The sequence below is a fragment of the Moschus berezovskii genome, chromosome 26, assembly GCF_049115385.1.
Source record: "Moschus berezovskii isolate FMDL1 chromosome 26, NW_MosBer_1.0, whole genome shotgun sequence".
In the NCBI taxonomy this organism is placed as follows: Eukaryota; Metazoa; Chordata; class Mammalia; order Artiodactyla; family Moschidae; genus Moschus; species Moschus berezovskii.
In genome coordinates, this window is record NC_142485.1 from 31722760 (window position 1) to 31745608 (window position 22849).

The window sequence follows — 22849 nt, forward strand, 5'->3', positions numbered from 1 at the left end:
ATACAGCTCCCTTCCCACCCTCCCAACTCTTAGAAAAAGGTTTTTTGTTTACATATTCCCCAAGGTCACTATTTCTTGTAAAAGCATGTCCAGATCACAAGTCTTTTTAGAAAGAAATAGGCTCATTATACCCACTAACAAGACACTAATTGGGTTGATTTGACTTCACCTAAAATAAGCACCAGGAGAAGACTCAAAATCTGTTACTTATTGGTGCCAGTGTGAAGGACCAGTCCACATCAAGAGGAGGATAAGGTTATGATTTCACTTCTGTCATGTGGTACAAGCTTTTCTTATGGTCAATGCATCTGAAATATTTCTGAGAATTTAGACTCAGAGCCTATTTCAACCAAAAGTACTTACAGCATGCTAAATACAGCCCTGCAGAAATGCCATGGAACAGAACTGCAAACACCTAAGTTAACAGTTAGAAAAGAAAATGTAGAACAGAACCATGTTTATATGGTCTGAAATCTCAGAGTTGTCTAAACTGGGGCTTCATAATACTCGCCAGAGGATTTCCAGGATAAAAAATATTACTGCTAATCTGTGCTTTCATTCTAATAAAATATCAGCATTCATTAGAAGATTAATTACTTCGGTATGCTCTACCAAATACACAAAGACAGTAATAGCACTGATACTGTAAATTCAGTAGCTATTTTGAAATTTTCCCAGCCCATCTGTTTAATAAACACGCCTACTGTGCAATTTAGAGTATGTGATACATACAAAGCAGTTAGAAAATTAATTTTCAATACATCACTTGAACCTTTATATTTATGACATGTTCACTTGCTATGTTTTATCACCATTATACATAGAGGAAAACAGTGTGTACTATAGCTCAATGAACTGAGAGAGGTTTTCTAAAAATATTTTTGTGGCTGAATTTAGTGCTCACGAAAGAGACGTGCCAGAGTGGCTGAGCCGCAAGGAAGTGCAGATGCTTGGCGCGCCAGCACGCGGGCGGCAGGAGGGCACGGCTCTCAGTTCACTTCCAGTGGATCCGCCACCCCCAGCTTCCCCGAGACAGAGCAGAGGCTGCCATTCAAACCAGCTCTGAGCTGGCTGGGTTGTCTGGGCTTACGGGAGCTTTTGATCTCCCCTTTATGTCCCTCTTTGTGACCTGAGGGTCCAAACTCGAGACTGAGTGACCCTGACCTTCCCCGTCTGGGTGTCTCCACCGCTGCTCAGTTTCTGCTAGCTTGCCGAGATCTTAAGACACGTTTAAGGCGACGCCTAACTACATCAGCTCTTTTCCTGCTCACAAAGCATCTGATGGGGGTCTTGCGCCTCCATCATGAAAAGAGGCTTCAGGGAAGGTAACAGTAAAACCCTGGGGTTAATGGTATCAACTCCCCCATAGACTTTTTAGGGGCGGAGAGAGAGACAATTCCTCCTGCCCTGTTTTATGTATTTTTGTGTTTGCGTTTCGTGGCTTCCGTTACATTCCACCAGCCTTAGTTTTCTACCGTGCCTCTTAGCTGATAATGGTTGAGGACACTGGCCTGATGAAAAAGCGAAGAAGAGAAAGGAGAAGGTCTCTGATTAGCCACCCACGGAGGACTGCACAGTCCTATCCATCTAGTGATAGAAAGTTGCACGTGTTTTTTTTTTGTTTTTCAACCTAATACAAAAATATTAACACTTCTGGACATTATAGGCATAAGTCGTTATATCTCTACAATATAATAATTTATACTGTACAGCTATAACAGATAACAAAAGGTGCAATCCTTTTAAAAAAATCACACAGTTCACATGTTTTTATCGTTTTATTTTTTAAGTATAAACTTTTTAAACACTTTACATAAATTAACTCCTCTGAGACTAATATCTGATGTACAGTAAATTGTAATTCATATAAAAATCCATAAACAACTTGTCTCACATAATTTACAAAAAAATCAGGGTTTTCCTTTGCTTATCAGTGACAAGGATTCTATTTGCCAGTTTTCTTCCCCCCAAGGCAAACCACAGGAGCATTGTAAAATTCCTTAGAAATCCCCGCCCTGGCAGCAGAAGTCACGTGTGCCAATGTCCTTTTACAAACCAGCACAGGGAAAGCAGTTGGGTTGTCTAGAAACAGTAACTTTGCCCCACATTTTAAAATTAACAGATATATATCACAGCCTATGCAGAGAGACTACTTCTTGTAAGCAAAGGTCGACAACGGTAATACCTGGAAACACTGTATACCTTTCTACCTTCCTTAGATACAGTGCCTCGGAGAACAAGATGGCCCAGAAGCAAAAGGTTTGGGCCTCTTTCTTTAACGATGTTTTTCCTTGGAATACTTTCAGTCCAACTGAGTGCAGCGATATGCATATGTAAACATATTCTTTAAAGCCGATCACCTTTTAAGGTCATTCAGAAGGAAGTCTTTTGTTTTCTTTTGTGGATTTTTTAAAATAGCAGTCTGGTTCTCCCGGAAGGCTCTTCGGTGCCGGAGAGTCCCCCTCGGATTGTGCTACAGACAGATCTGAGCAGAGGTGGGGGAATGGGGGGATGCTGGGGCTGGAAGGGCAAGTGGTGCCCCGCCGGCTCGGGTCCCCGCAGGGGTGGTGGCGGCGGCGCGCGCCTCCCTGCCGCCGGCCCGGGGGTTACCTCTTGCCGATCTCGCTCTGGCGGAGGAACTGGATGTTGTTGGCGCTGTCGGCCAGCTCGGGGTACTGCTCCACCGAGAGTACGTAGTACCCGTCGTAGCCCTGCACCTTGCCGGCGCTCAGCAGCTGCCGCTTCTCGCCCTCCGTCCAGAGGCGCGCGCCCTCCTCGCCATCTCGCACACGCTGCTGCTCGCGCGCCCAGGCCCGGGCGAGCGCACGCTGCCGCGCCTGCTCCAGGATGCGCGCCTTCTCCTCGTCCAGGGTCATGCCGTAGCGCACGTGCAGCGCCAGCGCGCCGAACTGCATCTCCACGTCGGCGAACCTGCGAGTCCTGCCGTTGACCACGGTGGTGGACTGCGACACGGTCACGTTGATGCCGTTCTCCAGCGCCTTGCGGCCGCTGGTCAGCCGCAGGGTGCCCAGGTCGCTCTCCGGCGTGCTGGTCTTGATGAAGTAGTGTGTGTCCTTGCCCTCGATGGTGAAGTGCAGGTTCTCCAGGTAGAAGGCGTTGTTGAGCACGGCCGCCACCTTGATGCAGTCCTCGTTGGCGATGTTCAGCACGTTGGTCTGCACGCGGCCCTGGCTCACGGCCAGCATGACGCCCTTGCCGATCAGCGACTTGACCGTGGCAAACCACAGCCACGACGGCGCGCCGCTGCCTTTGCGCCGGCTCACCTGCACCTCAGCCATCTTCCCCAGGGACAGGAAGGCCTTGGCCTGCCTCGCCACTTGCTGCTGGACTCCAAAAATGGGCTGCAGAGAGAAACAGACCCGCAGGATGGGTTAGAGAACAGTTGGGCTCTTCCGGCCCCTGGTGCTCCCCTGCCCCTGGGCAGAAATGAAACGTGGGGTAGTGGGGGCGGGGGAGGTTGCTGATTAAAACCTCAGTAGGTTCTTTAGAAATGAAAAGGCTAAAAAACCCTGGGGGGGAGGAATGCACTCAAGCCTCGGCTCCCCTCAAATTGATCCCAATATGTTTTGAAAGGTAAAAAGAGGTAGCTCCATCATGTGTGTGTCAAGAGCTTTTTAGTTTCTAATGTGTGTGAAATGGTTTTCCCTGGTGGCACGGTGGTAAGGAATTCGCATGCAATGCAGGATTTGCAGGAGACGGGTTCAGATCCGTGTGTCAGGAAGATTGCCTGAAAGAGGGCATGGAAACCCACTCCAGTGTTCTTGCCTGGAGAATCCCATGGACAGAGGATCCTGGCGGGCTACAGTCCAAAAGGTCGCAAAGCAGCCTACAAGACTGAAGCGACTTAGTCTACACACACAAACGTGGGTGAAATATTCAGGTTTTTGCCTTTTCTCTTTCCGTTTCTAGATGCCCTTTTCCCAGGCTCACCCCATCTGGGGAACCAGCTTACCAGATGGTCCATCCCAGCAGCTTTCTCCATGGGAGGCTGGTGAGAAAGCGCCAAAATGCAGAGGAAGGTTGGAAAGCCTGAGGTGCTCCAGTTGGATCACCCAGTCCCACTTTAAGCTAAAGTCCCACTTTAAAGCACGCGCCCTTCATTTACTTACAGGCGTGTGCTTTAATTTAGGTAAACTCTGCAGTCTCCTGGTGAACAGAGCTTTCAGCTGAATTTGACCATATAACTGATGGACTGAAATGGGCCAGGATGAGCGCACAGTCGGGACAGCTGTCAACGAGTGTTTATTGCTTTAGGAAAACATTTATTTTTCCCAAACTGAGGGACAGTGGGCCTTCTGCATTCACAAGGGTTTTAAATTGGGGGCATCTTAACTCAGGCATCTCTGACTACCAGATGTTTGTCTGGCCAGCATTTCCCCCAATTGGAAGCACATGTTTCGTTTGCAGCGGTGAAAGACACATTTGTTTTTCTGCTCTCCAGGCATCCTTGATGTCTTTGCTGGAGATTCCCTAAGCTGTCCTTATGGTGTGCTTCTCATGACAGAGAACCTGAACTGTATGGAAAAGGCTGCCTAGGAAAAAAGTTGGCAAGTCCATTTGTACAGTATGACTTAAGTGTTTTCAGACATGTTGGAAAGTCATCTGCAATTATTACGTGCTCAAAGGCATTAGCAAACTCAGGGATGTCTTCATGGCACTTGATCAGTGCAGGTATATTTGCAATTAGAAATGTTAAAATGGCTCCCAGATCCTGGAAACAGAATGGGTTTTGGATTTTAAATGTAAAGGTGACATCTGAGAAAGGAACTGCTTTTATGTTAAGTATGAAACATGGACCAGAAAGCAGAGGTACTTGAACTGTGTATAACTCTGTGTGTATGTGTGTGTGTGTGTTTTAGCCAGGACTGCCTTTTTGAGTTCATTGAGATGATAGGAAATTGCTCAAGGGGGAGAATTAATCTTTCTAAGAAACTCTGTGCTCTCTTCTTATCATTATGGGGTAACCCAGTTTCTTGATCTTTAATTATTTTTGCTTTAAGCTAGAAATTCTGATATTTTGTTGTTGCGTTCCTTTCTGATCTCTGAATGGTGGGAATTAAACAGTGTCATTTTGTGAAATGGCAGCTTTGATTTTGCAGTTTTCCATTCTTTCTCCTTTTATTTCTCAGAACGGTTCCAGGCCTCCTGGTCTGTTAGTTTCAGGAAAATTCCATAAACACCTAGTGGTAAGTGGAGCTTTACCGGAGGCCATTTTATTTTTAATCTTTTTCCCTTGAAAACATGGCTAACATTTTAAAGAAGTGGAACTTTGTGGCATTGTTTGTGAGCTGCTAATTTGTAACATGAATTCGCTGCCCTCCTGTTTATTGTATCTTTGCCTTAAGGTCCCAAATCTTACAAATGTGCATTCCTGGGGTTCTCTGTAGAAACCCTGCACTCAACAATGAGCTTTCATATTTTATTACTGTTTGATAATGTCTGTTTTTATTAGCATCACTAAAAGCAGACTGAAGCCTGTTTCACAGGCCCCTGGTCTGCTGAACAGAAATACAAGAGAGAAGTGGTGCTTTCTTTCCTGAGTCAAAAAAAAAAGTCTTTGGTACCCAGGGAGTCTGATTAAACAGGGGACCGTAAGGCACAAGAAGCCCTTTGTCACCTTTCATAGTTTCGCTTTTTGTCTCTTACCGGTATATCATCCCACTGCTGACTCTTCACGAGTTCGTAAGAAGGCTCCGTTAAATCAAATTTGGGGACAGGGAATCCAGGAATAGCATTGTGCAGATGGAAGCCAAAGGTCACCAGCCAGCTGTTAACATCTAGGAAAAGAAGGTCCAAAATGAAAGACTTCCGAGTTCACTTTGTGCTTTCCGACACTGAATGGCTTACCTGAAAACCCCACCTTCACAAACGATAACCTGAAAAAGAGCTCATGTTTGCCTCTGCCCTACAATTAAAAACACTATTTTCAGACACGGTAAAAATAACTTCAGTAGCAGAGGAAGTGAGGCAAGGGCTACAGACAGTGTGGATAATAGAGACCCACTTAGACTGATGGGTACCCAGTCCCACATGGGAAGTTGCAACCCGTGCTGGTAATAGTGTTTAAAAAAAAAAAACAAAGTTGAATAACAATGCCGAGCAGTGTGAAAGAGACATGGCTGTTGAACACAAATGACATCTGTAGTTAGTGAAGGCTGGTCTTAACTAGAAGTCCTGTGTTATTAGCTTTCCAAAGTGGCTGCCCAAGGATATGCAAGTTTCCACCACCCATTTTCTATTAATAAAACCCCGCATCGAGTGTATGAAAATCAACAGTCAGCTCTTAATCAAAGATGAATGCCAAAAGCTGGCCAAGCTGGCCAGGGGCACGGAAGTTCTGATCCCATCAGTTCTGACTTCAAAGGCTCACTGCGCACAGGTGGAGACAAACTTTTGAGGGAGAAAAGCTGGAAACCTTTAAGATGGTATTTTAAAATATTGCCATGTGACTCCAAAAGCCATTACACTGAGAATAAACCTTTTATTCTATTCTGGAGGTTATACTGTTACAGAACTACTCAGCAGGCTTGCAGCTTTATGAGTACAGTTGGGTGTAGATTATTTTATATATTAAGCACATTGCTGGAAAATTTGAAATTGCATTTCACCTAATATATTTTATGCTGTTCCATCTCTCTTTTGATGTTTTTCAAAAAATGCTGCTGTGGCATTCCCTGGCGTCCATGTTGCTAGGAGAGGTTGAATTCAGGAGCGGTGGTTGCCAGCCTCTCGGGCAGCCACTGACAACACCTTTTAAATAAGCAGTGGGGGACTGCTTGTCGGAATGATGGAGGCCACTTGCTCCCTGATTCCTTCTCCAGGGCACCAACTCGCACCTCTCTGTCAGGCTGGCAGGTCCCTTTCTGCAGGTATCATATAGGCTATAAACTTAATGGTATGCTCCCTCTTTTTTTTTTTTTAATTAAAAAAATATTTATTTGGCCAAGTCGGGTCTTAGTTGCGGCACTCAAGATCCTTCACTGTGGCCTGAGCTGTCTAGTTATGGCAAGAGGACTTAATTGTGCCATGGCATGTGGGATCCTGGTTCCCCGACCAGGGATCGAACCAGAGTCGCCTGCACTGTGAGGCAAATTCTAAACCACTGAACTGCTAGGGAAGTCCCATCCCTATTTTAAATGGAGGGCTGGGGGGGGGGGTGGTGGTGGAGGGAGAAAAACCCCAAGTTCGTTGCATAGGAGAGAAGGTGATATATGTGTGTGTGTGCGCATGCGCGCACGTGCATAAGATTGGGGGGGCGTGGTTTATGTTGTAGAGAAAATTTTTGAATGGGGGCAGAGGTACTCTTCTATGAACGATGTCTGTGAAGCAGTGAAAAATCAGAGGCTCTTAACATGTTGAAGATTACTGCCCAGATACTGAGACATGAATGCAGACGTGTACTGGGGAACCCTGGAGGAGAATACCCATTTGGGTGTTGCTGAGTCAGGATGCTGAGAGCAGGGACTTGGAGCAGGTTCATGTGGGAGAGAGCTAGGTGAAGCTTGAGACAGTCTGGGGAAGCAGGAAGCAGATGTGAAATGAACAGGGGCAGTATTTTGAGAGCTGTACTGAGAACTGAGAACATCCTGGCATGCTTCAAATACTGAACAAGGAGAGAGACAGCCAGACGGAGCATCTAACACAAGGCAAAACAGAACAGAAAACCCAAAACCAAACCAAACACAGAAAAAGAAAACAGGGAATAACCTTCCTCTAGGAAGCAGAAGTTCTTAGGAGGAAGAAGAGACCCAAACCAGCATGCTTGTTATTTTACTTTGATGCAGCAACACAAGGAATGTGAAAGGTGACTGCCCCAAATTCCAAAGCGAGCGTATTTCAGAAGTTTCCCAATATTAACACTTCTAGGCCTTTATCAGTTTCTTGTGCTTGCAAGCCTTTTTCCCTTCTCCCTCCACCTGGTGAATTCTTACTTGTATTTAAAGGTCCAGCTCAAATGCAACTACTTTTCTGAATTCTCCCATAGCAGCAGCAGCATGCTTCTGTTGGAACATATCTATGCCTTTGGCCTACTCACTTCCTCTATTGCTGCATTAACACCAACTTACACTTACTAGGCTTTTACTATCTGTTCGGAACTAAACATTTAAAATGTGTTATTTAAGCCTCACAACAACTGCATGAGGTATTATTTTTCCTATTTTATAGATGAAGAACCCAAGGCTTAAAGTGGTTAAGTAAACTGTCCAAGGGAGAAGGCAATGGCAACCCACTCCAGTACTCTTGCCTAGAAAATCCCATGGATGGAGGAGCCTGGTAGGCTGCAGTCCATGGGGTTGCTAAGAGTCGGACACGACTGAGCGACTTCACTTTCCCTTTTCACTTTCATGCATTGGAGAAGGAAATGGCAACCCACTCCAGTGTTCTTGCCTGGAGAATCCCAGGGATGGGGAGCCTGGTGGGCTGCCGTCTATGGGGACGCACAGAGTCGGACACGACTGAAGCGACTTAGCAGCAGCAGGAAGCATAAACAAGGGGGTTAATTATGGCAGTGTAACTCAGGAGCCGGAGAAGGCAATGGCAAGCCACTCCAGTACTCTTGCCTAGAAAATCCCATGGATGGAGGAGCCTGGTAGGCTGCAGTCCGTGGGGTCGCTAGGGGTCGGACACGACTGAGCGACTTCACTTTCACACATTGGAGAAGGAAATGGCAACCCACTCCAGTGTTCTTGCCTGGAGAATCCCAGGGACGGGGGAGCCTGGTGGGCTTCTGTCTATGGGGTCACACAGAGTCGGACACGACTGAAGTGACTTAGCAGCAGCAACTCAGGAGCAAAGTGGAAACAGAAGGGCCCAGCGCCCCTGGGGCTGAGTGGAGATCCCTGCTCGCTGAAGGGAAGCTCCATGCTCTGTGGGTAAACTTGTGTGGCCCCCAGGGAAAGCAGGACAGAGGCTCCTCACAAAGCTAAGATCAGAATTCCTGCAGTCTCTCTTCTGGCTAGTTATCCCCCAAATGCAAAAACACTAATTTGAAAAGATACATGCACCCCTGTGTTCACTGCAGCATTCTTACAATAGTCAAGATAAGGAAATGATCTAAGTGCTTATCTATAGATGAATGGATAAGGAAGATACAGTGTATGTCTATACATACATACACATGCAAGGGAACGTTAGTCACAAAAAATAAAATCTTGCCATTTGTAACAACACGAATGGATCTTGAGGGTATTATGCAAAGTGAAGTAAGTCAGATGGAGAAAGACCAATACTGTATGATTTCACTCGAAGAAAATTTTTTTTTGGCTGCACCACATTGTGTGTGGGATCTTAGTTTCCTGACCAGGGATTGAACCCCGGGCCCCAGCAGCGAAAGTGTAGAGTCTTAACCATCGGACCCCCCCCAGGGTATTTCCCTAACTCCTATGAAACAAACGATCAGACCAAGCATGCAGTAGAGACCAGAGTAGTAGTGGCTGCCCGGGGGAAGGAGTTGGGGGCGGGACAAAGTGGATTAAGGGCATCAGCTCTGTGGTGACAGGCGCTGAATAAGTTTTGGATGGTACACTCTAGTGCATACGGAAGTAGAAACATAATATACACATGAAACATACAATGTTATAAAGCAGTGTTACCCCAATAAAGAGTAATGAAGGTTATTACAGAGAACTACAGTTTTGCTTGGGCTTCCCTGGTGGCTCAGATGGTAAAGAATCTACCTGCAATGCTGGAGACCTGGGCTCAATCCCTGGGTAGGGAAGATTCCCTGGAGAAGGGAATGGCTACCCACTCCAGTGTTCTTGGCTGGAGAATCCCATGGACAGAGGACCCTGGTGGGCTACAGTCCATGGCATTCCAAAGAGTCAGACACCACTGAGTGACTAACACTTTCACTTTTTTCCCACTACTACTTAAAGCAGAATTGCATGTTATTGTATTTTATACCACAAAGTAGGCATTGCTATCCCCATTTTATTGTTACGGAAACAGACTCATAAAGTCATGTGACTTGTCTATAAAGCCACATGACCTGTTGTTGGAGTGGCATTCAGATTGGAACTCCAATTTGGGGGCTTCAAGTTCACGTTTTCTGCACCCCCCCCCCATGTCCCTTCCCTTCAAATGGCATGCCTAGATTCCATGTCATTTCAGAAAAATTGTGGTGTCTTGGGCACTGGTTGACAGAATAGGAAGTAACAAATTATGTCCCAGTGTCCCTCTGTTGGTTTCCCCTTGAAAAGGAGAATCTTTTCAATCTTTTCATTGAAAAGATTAGACATTTGATTTTTTTAAAAAAAAGACATTTGATTTTGCAGGAGGAAGGCATCAAGTTAAACCCCCAACAGTTATTTTATGGATTCAACGATTAACTCAGTACTTGGAAAGGAAAAACAATTCTGCTTACCTGTGATGTAGTCTTTCACATCATGGATTTTGCTTGCTGGGTTGTTATTCCTAAACATATACAGGTTAAAGGGAGCTGGGTCCTTCCCAATTCTTTTCCAGATTTCTATGTCAGGCGTTGTCCACCGTCCTGCCAAAATGTCATAATCCCTTTCTCCAAAATGGATTAATTTTGTGAGTGGGTCATACAAGCCACCGTGAAATCCAATTACCAGCTGGAAGTCAATATTGGAGTCAAAATAGATCTCACCGTAGGCGGTGTACTGAATCTGTTTGAGCATAAGCCCGTTGCTACTGAAAACAGCCAGTGGTGTCCCTGTGTTGTCCGAGGCAATGTAGAATTCATCCCCGCTGCTGATTTCCATGGCAAAGAGATGTCCTTGGAGATCGTAATAGAGGGAGGTGATCTCCGAACTCGAGTGGTTGTAGACGTGAGTAATTCTGGTGGGGTAGGTGAGGTCCGCATAGAAAAACTGCAGGTGCTGCCCCAGACTGGTCTTGCTGGACACGCGCCTCCCCAGGCCATCGTAACGATAGATCACCGTCCAGCCGCTGCCTTTACTGTAGACTCGGGTCAGAAGCCCCTTGGAGCTGTACTCGAAGATCTCGGTGCCTCTCTGGCGCAGGAAGCCATCCTCATCCAGCCGGTACTGAACGTCACCCAGTCGGGTGATCCTGTCTCGCAGATCGTAGCGGAGCGGGGTCAGCCGTGCGCTGCTACTCGGGTTCAGTAGGTGGAGGTTCCCATTCAGATCGTAGTTGTAACGCCACATGATTTTCTCGTTCAGGTAGACCGTCTGCAGCTGTCCGTCGACGTCATACTCGTAAGCGTACTTGGTGGTATTGGCGAAGGGCCCTATTTTAATCTCTCTCTTGGTTACCCGACCCATGTTGTCATACTGAATTGTAATCCAGTACATGAGCGACCTGAATATCTCATACTGAATCTCCTTGATGCGGCCGTGGGCATCAAAGTGCTTCGTGTAAGTCATGACAGCTGTGGAAATGATCTGGTTAATATCGTAATAGATGACGCCAAACTTTCCAAACTGCTCCACTTTGCCCGAAATGTCATCGAACTGATAGAGATCAATGGGCAGGGGAGTTTCATTGATGACACCCTGCATGCTGGTCACCCGAAAACTGTTGTCGTAACTGTAGTCGAATCTCGCATTCACCATCCCATCTTCGCTGAAGCGGAAGATCTGCCTGTCAATCAGGGGGCCGATCTGCCTGTATCTAATGGTGCAAATGAAACCATCGCTCTGGAGGTTTACCGTCTTGAGGACTCCTGCCGTCTCATCGTAGGTGAAACTGACCCGCGTGCTGTCGTATAAGATCTCCGAGAGCCTGGTCTGCCTTCGATACTTGAATAAGACCCTCCTGCTGGTCCCCAGGAAGGCCGTCTGCAGAAGCAGTCCCTCCTCATTGTAGTCGGTGATGACCGAGGCGTTGCTCTCCGGGGGATTGTATATGTTGCGGTAGTAGCCGATGGAGCGGATGGTCTGCATGGTGTGGCGAGCCACGCTGGGCATGGTGATGGCAGAGAGCTGGTCCCACATATCGTATTCAAAGATGTACTGCCGCTGGCTATGGAGCAGAAGCACCATGGACTGCAAAGAGGGAGCATGCCATTAGCCGATATTTGCGAATGGGGTGGGGGGGAGTAAAAGTAGACGCAGTGACCACAGAGATGCAAAAATAGTCCGCCTGAGAAAATGATTTTCGTTTTAATTGAGTTCTCTTTGACCTTCCCTGTCCTTAACGATTTCCTGCCTAATTTGCCTGGATGCTTAATTGCCAGCGGTTTCTCACTGAGTGCCTCAACTCTCATAATGGGCTACTTGTCAGGATCAGACTTTTTTTTTTTGTACCAGGCATTCACAGCCAAGCAACAGATTGTCAATGGATCTGGATAAGTCATAATACAAGCATGAGCAAAGCTGCTTCAAAGACAATATTTCATGGGGAAAACAGCATATGGGAAGTGCAGTCCTGTCCATAATTAGCAATTATTTAGTAAGGTGGCTTTCCCCCAAACACTTCATGGAAGAGCCACTCAAATCATGCTTGAATTTCCAGTGCACTTGGAGGAGGAGCAAAGCATTCAAAATATTTATTTTATAAAGAAGAGACATAAAATTAGCCCCTAAAGGGACTGTGTGTACATAAAGCATCATCAGCAACACTGCCTGGTTAATCGCTTGGTGAATAAAAGCTGTCAATGCTCTTATTAGGAATATGGATCCAGAGATGGTTTTTTGTTGGCAAATTCTTGACATGACATCTGAAATGACAATGAAATCTGCATTCTGAAATTTCCTTTTGTAAGAACCAAACCTGCCTTGTCCCTTAGGTGCAGTAAGGGTGGTTTCTGGGCTATACACTGCTTGGGTGCTAAATTATGAGGTGAATAAATATATGACTCAAAATAGGCTTGACTTATTCTTCAAGTGATCTCAGAATGACAAAAGACAGTTTATTAGGCCAAGGGAGAGAAGGTCAACCTGGAAGCTGGTTTGGCAGCTCTGCAGTGGTACAGAGTGCGGGACGTTCTTTCCTCTGGGAGGCTCCCTCTAAACCCTGTTAGACCAAATGGAGTGATGGCCTAACTGGGTGGATTCCAGGTCAGATTAGGAGCCAATAACCTAACCCTCACCCCCTCTCTCCCCCCCACACCAGGATATACTCTTTGCTTTTGACATAAAAGTGCATAACCCCTTGTCTAGGTTCACTGCTTTTCCTATCACCGCTGTTTTTCAAATGCAGTTTGTCTGACTCAGGCTTCTGCAGGAGCTCCTCCATAGGCACATCTGGGGGCAATTTTTGTGTGTAGGCTGTGTGACCAGTGTCTTGAGACTTGTCACTAATGGTCTGCGTTCTTCCAAGGAAGGCTTGGACCATTGCTGAATTCACAGGACCCTGTTTGCAGTCACTTAGAACCATGTATGGAGAAGGCGATGGCACCCCACTCCAGTACTCTTGCCTGGAAAATCCCATGGATGGAGGAGCCTGGTAGGCTGCAGTCCATGGGGTCGCTAGGAGTCGGACACGACTGAGCGACTTCACTTTCACTTTTCACTTTCACACATTGGAGAAGGAAATGGCAACCCACTCCAGTGTTCTTGCCTGGAGAATCCCAGGGACGGGGGAGCCTGGTGGGCTGCCGTCTGTGGGGTTGCACAGAGTCGGACATGACTGAAGCGACTTAGCAGCAGTAGCAGAATCACGTAGGTAGTAAAATATTACTTGCTTTGCCATGAATACACGTTGGCTTAGGGTGCCTGTCCTGGCGAGGAAATGGAAATAGTTTGGGTGGGTTTTAGGGATTTGGGAGAGATGCTAAGAACGTGCTCGTTGGCTTTTCTGACCTGTTATGTGAAGGTGATCTCTGTTATGGCCGGGGTCATTCTGACAGCGGTTCTTATCAGGGGTATACCCCTTTAAAGACTTTTCAGTCACATTATGGTCACTACTCTCAATGTTGGGGGTCTGGGAATTTATTTTATTATTTTTTGCCAAGGGATCTTAGTTCCCCAACCAGGGCTTTAGGAAGAGGAGTCTGTGTACAGTCTGTCTAGAATTAGATGAGCTGACTTACATGCACGAGGCTGGCCCAGGGCACCTCTGGGGGAGAGCAGGATGGGGTGCGTGAGGGGGACAGCGATGTGGACGTGAGTGTGTGGAGGACAGGTCACTCCGTGCAGTCGAGGAAGGGCAGACCGAGCTTCCGAGCTGCACTTGTGCCTCAGTGGCCCTGTGGCTGCTGGCGGAGAGGATGCGCTGGGAGCGATGGGAGGCACTGAACTCAAAACCAGGGCGAACCTTCACTTCAAAGGGGGATGAAACGCCTCACGAAGATGCTCTCTGCAGGATACTGTCTCTTTCAGAAAGGAATTACAAGGAGGTTCCTCCCCGTTCCTCCTTTTGCTTTCATTCCCTTTTAACCCTGGTCACTACCTGAAACCTGGCGCCCTGCACACGTGTAACTGCATCTTTTTTGGTAGCGTGTTACTGTCTTAAGCATGGGTTCCCTTTCAGTGCAGAGGAGAGGGCCCAGAGGCCCGGAAATGTGGCTTGCTTAAAAAACAGCTTCTTTTGGTTACTGATGCATAAATAGGATCTATGAGCTTTTTACGGTTATGTTGAAGCTCTGCCAGGAACGACACACACCTGAGAGCTTTAACTGTGCGAACGTGTAAGACACTTTCTGAAACGAAAAAGCTGGCGCTGAGATGATTTACAAATGACTTACAAGCTCAAGGTCTAATGTGTGAATGTTGTTGACGGATGAGCTTGGCAGGTGGGCGGTGGTGGTGTTTGTTTACAGCGTCAGTCATGTAAAAGGGGTCTCAGAGAGCTGAACTTCACTAAGGAGAAACACCGAGGCTAAGGTGCAGATTCCTCAGTGCTCTACCGCTGTGACTTACATATGGATGCTCAGAATAGTAAGTGGAACTCAGTCAAGTACTGGTGGCCCCGCCCACCCCCCCAGGGCGCCTGGGCAATTTGCACTCTGGAAAAGGCCAATCACTGCTTTCCTATGTTCCCTCTCTGGGTGCAGCATACCTTTTCCAAGTATGTGTAACTCCAGGTTTTCCCGTCAGCAAAAACCCGGGACACGATCCTCCCCTGTCCGTCATAATCGACTTTCTCGCTGGTGGTTCCTCGCTGGATGCTGGCAATTTGACCCGTGGACGAATAAGTGACATTGACGGCCATCAGCTTGCTACTCGGCAGCCAGAGAGTCGGATGCCCTGACGTGTCATAGGCGATCCTCAGGAGAAATTTACGGTGGTCATCATAGATCTTCTCTGTCTTTGTTGTTCGATCAAAGTCAACTGAAAGGAGGTTTCTGCCATTAACCTGGTACAACACAAACAAGATGATAAAATAAATCACGCTGTTCCAATACCAGCCCCTTATTACTCTTCAGGGTCCCCACTATTGTTTAAACACCATTTATGATGATTGATTCTCTTTGTCAGTAAATTAATTTAGCAACTTCTTGGGTACAAGTGCAAGGCAGTAGATTAACTGCTCTTTTAAAAGGTTTCATTAAGCAGAGAGACAGCCTGGCGTTTGTTCAAAACCCTTTCAATTAAATTTTGTAAACTTAAGCAACTGATAAGAAAAATGCCGAGATGTATTTGCTTTCAAGTTTGCTCAGAAGATAGGAAGGTGGTAAGCCTGACATCTCTGCAAATTACTCAAAGCCCCGCCCTCCCAGAAGACACTGGGAAATAACTGCTCACTAGATTAATCATGGCTACATTAAATAAAACAGTGGTAAATGTGATTCCAGCCCTTTGAAGAACAGTTAAGTAGAAGCTGGAGCCCACATTACTGTAAATTATTAATCAGTTTAAATAGCAGGAGGTTACAAACACGATCCTCACTTTGGGCTGAGTGCTGAAATGTCACAATTTTTTGGAATGCCTTTTTCTTTGATAACATCTGGTTAACTGGCAAGGACTTCAGATCCTTCACTCCCACATCTACACAGTCTGACCACCATGCTTACTTTGCAAATCGAGCCCCATGTTGTCCAAAGGACTCCGTGGGGCTCTCTGCCATGCTCAGAATCCATGACTACTTGTCTGTGATCCAAGGTGCACACCAGCTGGCATTCGTTGCTATGGTGGACACGTGGCCTTGGTTAAATTTGGCTTTATAGACGGCCTACAGTGTTTGCAGAAGGCCAGGGCCAGTCCATTCTTTGATTTTCTACTGCACCTTTGTGATAATGGTGGCTTGTCCATAACAAAAGGCTCCTCAACTGCTCAGATTGTTACAAGTTAAATGGGAAAATCTTAACCTTAATTGACCATGTCCTAGCTAGAACCTTCAAAATGGAAAACTCCAGTCGATAACTTATACACACACACTCACACCCTGTAGAGGAAAATGACAGCCCACACCAATATTCTTACCTGGGAAATCCCATGGACAGAGGAGCCTGGTGGGCTACAGTCCACGGGGTCAAAAAGTTCACAACAGAGCGAATGAACAACAACACACACACCACATCAATACATGTAAATACATATCTACGTACCTGTAAAATACACATGTATTTATGTAAAATCTGGGATAAACATTTGTGTCTTCTATCGTGGCCATTAAACAGGACCCATGAAAAAATACTCATTAAACTTTTATTTGAACTCTTCCAATTAGCTCTTCAAGGGGAGTATTGTGAAGTCCACAGAAAGGTAAAGATACCAGCTGAAAAGAAGTTTATGCCTAAAGGCAAAGTGATTTTTGGGGAAAAATATCCAGAGAGATGATCCATAGCATATGAAAAAGTGGAGCCCGGATGAAGTTAGGAGATCTTAATTTTTCAGTTCTGTCATTGTAGATCCCTAGGTCAGGAAGATCCCCTGGAGGAGGGCATGGAGACTCCAGTATTCTGGAGAATCCCTTGGACAGAGGAGCCTGGTGGGCTACGGTCCCTAGGGTCACAGAGTCGGACACGACTGAAGCCACTTAGCATGCACGCATGATGTAGGAAAAAGAAAACTACTCTGGGCCACAGAGCAACTGGTATGTGTTGGCATGGGCGTGTGTATGCGTTAGAGGAGGAACCCAAGAGTCTGAAAGCCCCGTTCCTGCACCCACAGGGTCTAGGAGCTGCACAACTCTGGGCTCGTGGCCCGCAGAGTCTGTTCCGTCTCTCTGAAAATAAAGAGGTCGGAATGGAGTGTCAACCACAAATTAGCACTTGCCATGTGTATGTATTAGTTGCATGGTCATGTCTAACTCAGACCCCATGGACTGTAGCCCGCCAGGCTCCTCTGTCCATGGGATTCTCCAGGCAAGAATACTGCAACAGCTTGCCATGCCCTTCTCCAGGGGATCTTCCCAGTCCAGGGATTGAACCTGGGTCTCCCACATTGCAGGCATATCCTTTATGGTCTGAGTCCCCAGGAAACCCTGGGCGTTTGTTATCTACCTCTTACAAGGATTAAATCACATGCTACCTTAGCTTCTGACCTTCAACATCTCCTGAAAGGAGTTCAGTGTGGAGAGCAGAAATGAGATACTCTGTGCTCTGGAAAAACTGGCAGGACAGGTTTTCAGAAAGATATTCTCAGGAGCTGATTTTATGAACCCAATTCTTGCATCTCCTCATATCTAGAAAAGCACTAAATTCCTTCATGGCGTGTCTGCTCTTTGTGACTAACAGAAACCTTCTGGAAAAATACATGCTTGACTGCATGTATTGTATTCCCCCTTCTCCAAAGTCACATATATACTGACCCTTCCCACCAATCTCTTTGGAACAGTTTCTCAGAGCTGTCATTTTATATGATTCTGACCCGCCAGCTAAAGGCTTTCTGGACTTTCGTTTTCCCAAGTGGAAGTGTCTGCAGCTTAGTAGCTCAGCCTTCTGTGAATTCTGTGAGACTTTACAAGTTTGTCTTGGAAAAAGCCTGATGAAGGCACCGTTTGCTGAACGCTTTGTGTACCCTGGAAGGAAGCTACTGGCTAATGTTACAAAGATATATTTTGAAGTCTACAAATTTACAGATTTGATTTGATATCAAATTAGTTCAATATTGGACTGGCAGAGGTCAGCTCTTCAGCTTTTATTTGCACACTTATGATGCCTGAGCTTCCCTCATGGCTCAGATGGTAAAGAATCTGCCTGCAATGCGGGAGACTGGGGTTTGATCCCTGGCTGGGAAGATCCCCTGGAGGAGGGCATGGCAACCCACTGCAGTATTTGTGCCTGGGGAATCCCCATGGACAGAGGAGCCTGGCGGGCTGCAGTCCATAGCATCGTAAAGGGTCGGACCTGACTGAGCACACAGTGATGCCTGAAGAAGCGGCTTTGCACACTTTCAACTGTTCCTGAGGGCTCTTGTGTTTCTCACATCGTGATTTAAGAGGGAAACAGAAGCCCCAGAGTGTTTGGGTTTGCGCTCCTTTGTCCTTCATCAGGGTTATTCCAGGCTGTGAACAGCCGAGCGAGCCCGCCTGTGCAGCAAGCGCCTGTGGACGGTGTGGCCCACAGCCTTGCCTCCACCTTTCTGTGTTTGACTTGCATTCATCCTAATTTGTATCTCGGATCTTTATCGCCTTCCTGATTCCTCCTTATGTGCACAGTTTCCTCTGTTTAGAGCGTAACAGAACATCTGCCCTGCAGATCTGGGAGGACCGTTGGACTAGCGATGGTAGAAGGGCCAAAAGACAGGTCTGGGGCCCCTTCTTTGCAGGCCTGCACCCCACCACTTGGCTTCCGATTGGTCTCCGTGGTTTGGGACTATGACCACACCACACCGAAGCGTCCAGAACATCTAACGTGGCTGTCCTGTGAGTCGCCACACCAAGCACATCACACGTGGACACACCTCGAAACACCACGAGACCAAACATCTGGAAAGCACGTAACGTGTTCCTCTCATCCTGACAAATGCCTTTCTTGGGTCCTCCAACTGAAGAAGTGAGGACAGAATTAGAATCTGGCTGTTTTTCTCCACATTCCAACACAAGCCAAGGTTTTCACTGTTCTTACTATTTCCAGACACCAACAACTGTTATTCAGTACGTAACATTTCAGAAGATACTAACAACAGACAAAAGATTAATCTCCAAAATATACAAACAGCTTATGGAGCTCAGTATCAAAAAAGCAAACAACCCAATCAAAAAATGGGTGGAAGACCTAAACAGACATCTCTCCAAAGGAGACACACAGATGGTCAAGAGGCACATGAAAAGATGCTCAGCATCACTAATTATTAGAGAAATACAGGTCTCCGCCCTCCCCCGAGGCCCTAACGTTCTCCTTTGGCAGCTGCAGACACAGTGCACAAGTCAAGGACATTTTCGTCTGGGACACAATCCCACTTAACTATACCTGTATGAATCAGGGCAATTCTGCAAACTTGTTTTGACAGTCATAAAGGGCTAGCATTGTTCTGTACCCCAGAGGCTTTTTAATAAATAACATTAAAAAACATCGTTACATCGTATACTTCACCTAAGATGAAAAACCTAGGTGGTTGTTAAAATACCTTCAGCTACATTAAAGTGAACCCAAATGTTGTGTCTAGGTAAGAGGCCACCATGGATTCCTTTGTGATGTACAGCATTTCTTTGAGCTAAGCATAGAAAAATCTCCATTTTCAAAGATCAGGTCCAGCGTGGTGGCAGTTAATCACAATGTCCCTTTGATATCGGGAGTGGGGAGTTATGTTCCCTCTGGAAGGCTTGAAAAACAGGCTCAAATAAGTTCAACAGTGTCTGTCTGACAACGCAGAGCACGCTCAGACCATATGCAGGTATCTGCCATGTGGGTGACAGTATCTCGCCTCCCTGGTGTCCTTGTTAGAACGTCAACTGTCTGTGGATGTTTTGCGTCCCCTCCACAGGTCAGAGGTGCTAACTGTTCTGCGTGGCCCCCTCCAGGCCCCGCCGCTCAGATTATACAGTGAGACACAAGGATGTCACACACACGTGATGGGCGCAGTAAGAGTTACATAACGGTCTTTGGAGCTATCATGTCTAGGTATGCCTTGAAATACCGCTTTGGCTTTCAAGTTTTGAGAATTTCTTTTTCAAACAATTCACTAACTATTTTCCTTTAAGGATGAGAATTCTGGGTAAGTTTAGATTACCTTTTTTTTACATGGACCATTTTTAAGGTCTACTGAATTTGTTACAATATTGTTTCTGCTTTATGTTTTGGTTTTCTGGCCAGGAGGCATGTAGGATCTTACCTCCCCGACCAGGGATTGAACCAAGTCTTAACCACTGGACCACCAGGGAAACCCCCTTGAAGGTGACTTTTTATTATTCAGATGCCATTATAATTTTGGGGAAGTGGTCAAAGGCTGATTCCAAGTTCAACCACTGACAAAAATTAGGACTATTAAAGACAAGCAACTATTATGCAGGTCTTTTTTAAAAAACAAATATATAGGTACAAACAAGTAAGCTAAGGAACTGTCAAATCTTTGTTCTGTTTTTCCACGATTTCCTCTGCTGGTTATTCCTGTATCAGTTCAGTTCAGTTCAGTCGCTCAGTCGTGTCCGACTCTCCGTGACCTCATGAATCACAGCACGCCAGGCCTCCCTGTCCATCACCAACTCCCAGAGTTCACTCAAACTCATGTCCACAGAGTCGGTGTTCTCTGTCGTCCCCTTCTCCTCCCGCCCCCAACCTTTCCTAGCATCAGAGTCTTTTCTAGTGAGTCAACTCGTTGCATGAGGTGGCCAAAGTATTGCAGTTTCAGCTTTAGTATCAGTCCTTCCAGTGAACACCCAGGATTGATCTCCTTTAGAATGGACTGGTTGGATCTCCTTGCAGTACAAGGGACTCTCAAGAGCCTCTTAATACAGTTTCACAGAAAATGCTTTTCATGTTGCTCATTTCTTTTATAATTTTTCCTTTTCTCCTCTTTGCCTTTTTTATTTTTTTTAAAGCCACTGCATCCAGTGTTCTATCTATTATATCCATGTAATCTGTTCAATCTAGAGATAGGTTTGCTTCCTGCAGTCAGACGTTGGCAAGGATGTGCTATTCCTAAAGCTTCTCTCTCAGAAAGACCTAAAGGCAATAACATAATCCATATTTTAAGCCTGGCTCTTTCTCATTCTTTCATTTATTGAATAAATATTTGAGTGCCCACCCATGAGTCAGGCCTATAACTTCACAACAAAAAGCACGTTCTGCTAGAAGATAAGAAAAGGTATGAGAGTCTCGAGACGCCCTCCTGAGCGGCCCAAGTGGTAAAGAACCCACTTGCCAATACAGAAGACATAAGAGACGAAGGTTTAATCCCTGGGTCGGTAAGATCCCCTGAAGGAGGGCGTGGCAACCCACTCCAGCAATGCTGTGTCTGGAGAATCCCATAGACAGAGGGGCATGGCGGGCTACAGTCCACAGGGTTGCATTTTTGGACTGATTTAGACTCTGCTTCCTGATTCAGAGGCCCGGCTGGCCCTCCGTCATCCCCTCCTTCTCCGCCCTGTGCCCTAATCTGCAGATTCCAGGTCTGGTTCTCCAACCAGATTTTCACAGCATCACTTTCTCCCTGGAATTCCTCTCCTAGGATCCACAGAGGGGTGGAATGACCAGGCGTGGCTGGCACATCCAAGCTTATCTTGAAAATAAGAAACCTTCCCTTGTGATCTTGGCGCTGTCTCCACGTGAGCCATCACACGATCAGCCGGAAGTCTCCTTTCAGTGTGACTGAACAGGCTGTTCTTACATACTGGGTTTTCTGAAACGGCCTGCCGAGGCACTGTCGTTCAGCTATTTAGAAAGAAACTAACAAACACCCATGCCTGTGTGCATGGGTCTCTTCCTCCCCAAAGGAAGGTTCACTTAGAATCAGGCTGAGAACCGGAGACTTATAATCAGACTTTTCCTCTGCTCTTCTTAATTTCTTTTTCTGTCTAGGAAAGCAGTGTTAAACGGAAATAAAAGGACGCACTGAGGCTAGCTTCTCTCAAAGAACCGTGGGCCACGTGTTATGTGGTCACTTTCAGGGCAAAGCGTTTCCCGGGTTTTCCCTCTCTTGCAGCCGTGTTTTCCTCACCAGCGAGTTCACCCGCTCCTTCCTGTGCGTCTGTTGTGTGGGTCTCTATGCCCACTCTTTGGGCCCGTGGTTCCGAGTCTCTGGGGTAGGGTCACAGAATGTGTAATCATGCCTTTTGTTTTCAAACGACTTCCACATCACCTCACTTGATTCTGCAGCAATTGTGTGAGTCTGTGGCAGGGTTCAGTTCAGTTCAGTTAAGGCAGTCTATATTTATCCATAATGTAGATAATCTATATCATGTCTATGGGCTTCCCAGGTGGGCAGTGGTAAAGAATCCACCTGCCAATGCAGGACATGCAAGAGACATGGGTTCCATCTCCAGGGTCAGGAAGATCCCTGGAGGAGGAAATGGCAACCCACTCCGGTATTCTTGCCTGGGAAATCCCATGGACAGAAGAGCCTGGTGGGCTATAGTCCGTGGGGTCACAAAGAGTTGGACATAACTGAATACACACAAACCATGTCTACATCATCATGTTATAATATCCGGATATTATAGTATAGCTATCATGATACAGATATTATCATATAGATAAAATGATGCTAGGTCTGTTGGGTGTTAGAATTTTCCTGTATAGTTTAGTAAGAAGTGGAGCCTGATCTAGAACTCATACTTTGAGCACATATGTGAGCAGAACCTTTATGTCTTTTGATGAAGTAAGTCCTGTGTCTGAGTACAGGTGTGCCTCTGTGTGTACAGGAACATCACGCCTGCCTTAGGGAGGGCCAAATAAGACAAAACCTGGGAACTAGCTTCCAGTGTGCAGCGGCCCAGGGAAGCAGGGGCTGGGGCAGTGGTCAGTGGCAGCAGCAGACAGACACGCTGGCAGCCCAAGGCCTTGCTTCAGTGGAAGAAAATGCTGGAGCTGAAGCTGACTCTGGCCACTGACCAAGGCTCTCTGCAGGTGACC

At 46.4% G+C, this 22849-nt stretch overlaps 1 protein-coding gene across 8 annotated transcripts in view; it reads right to left on the minus strand.

Moving 5' to 3' along the window:
* Positions 1 to 2469: 2469 nt before the first annotated feature.
* Positions 2470 to 22849, minus strand: part of TENM3 (teneurin transmembrane protein 3) — a 654366-nt gene continuing 633986 nt past the window's right edge. For all 8 annotated transcript variants that reach the window (XM_088832605.1, XM_055416368.2, XM_055416366.2 and 5 more), the window contains 4 exons: positions 14953 to 15249; positions 10385 to 11996; positions 5668 to 5798; positions 2470 to 3362 (listed from right to left, as the gene is read on the minus strand). In XM_088832605.1, the coding sequence (XP_088688731.1) occupies positions 2607 to 3362; positions 5668 to 5798; positions 10385 to 11996; positions 14953 to 15249 (2796 nt within the window). In that variant the 3' untranslated portion in view covers positions 2470 to 2606. The remainder of the gene's footprint in view (positions 3363 to 5667; positions 5799 to 10384; positions 11997 to 14952; positions 15250 to 22849) is intronic.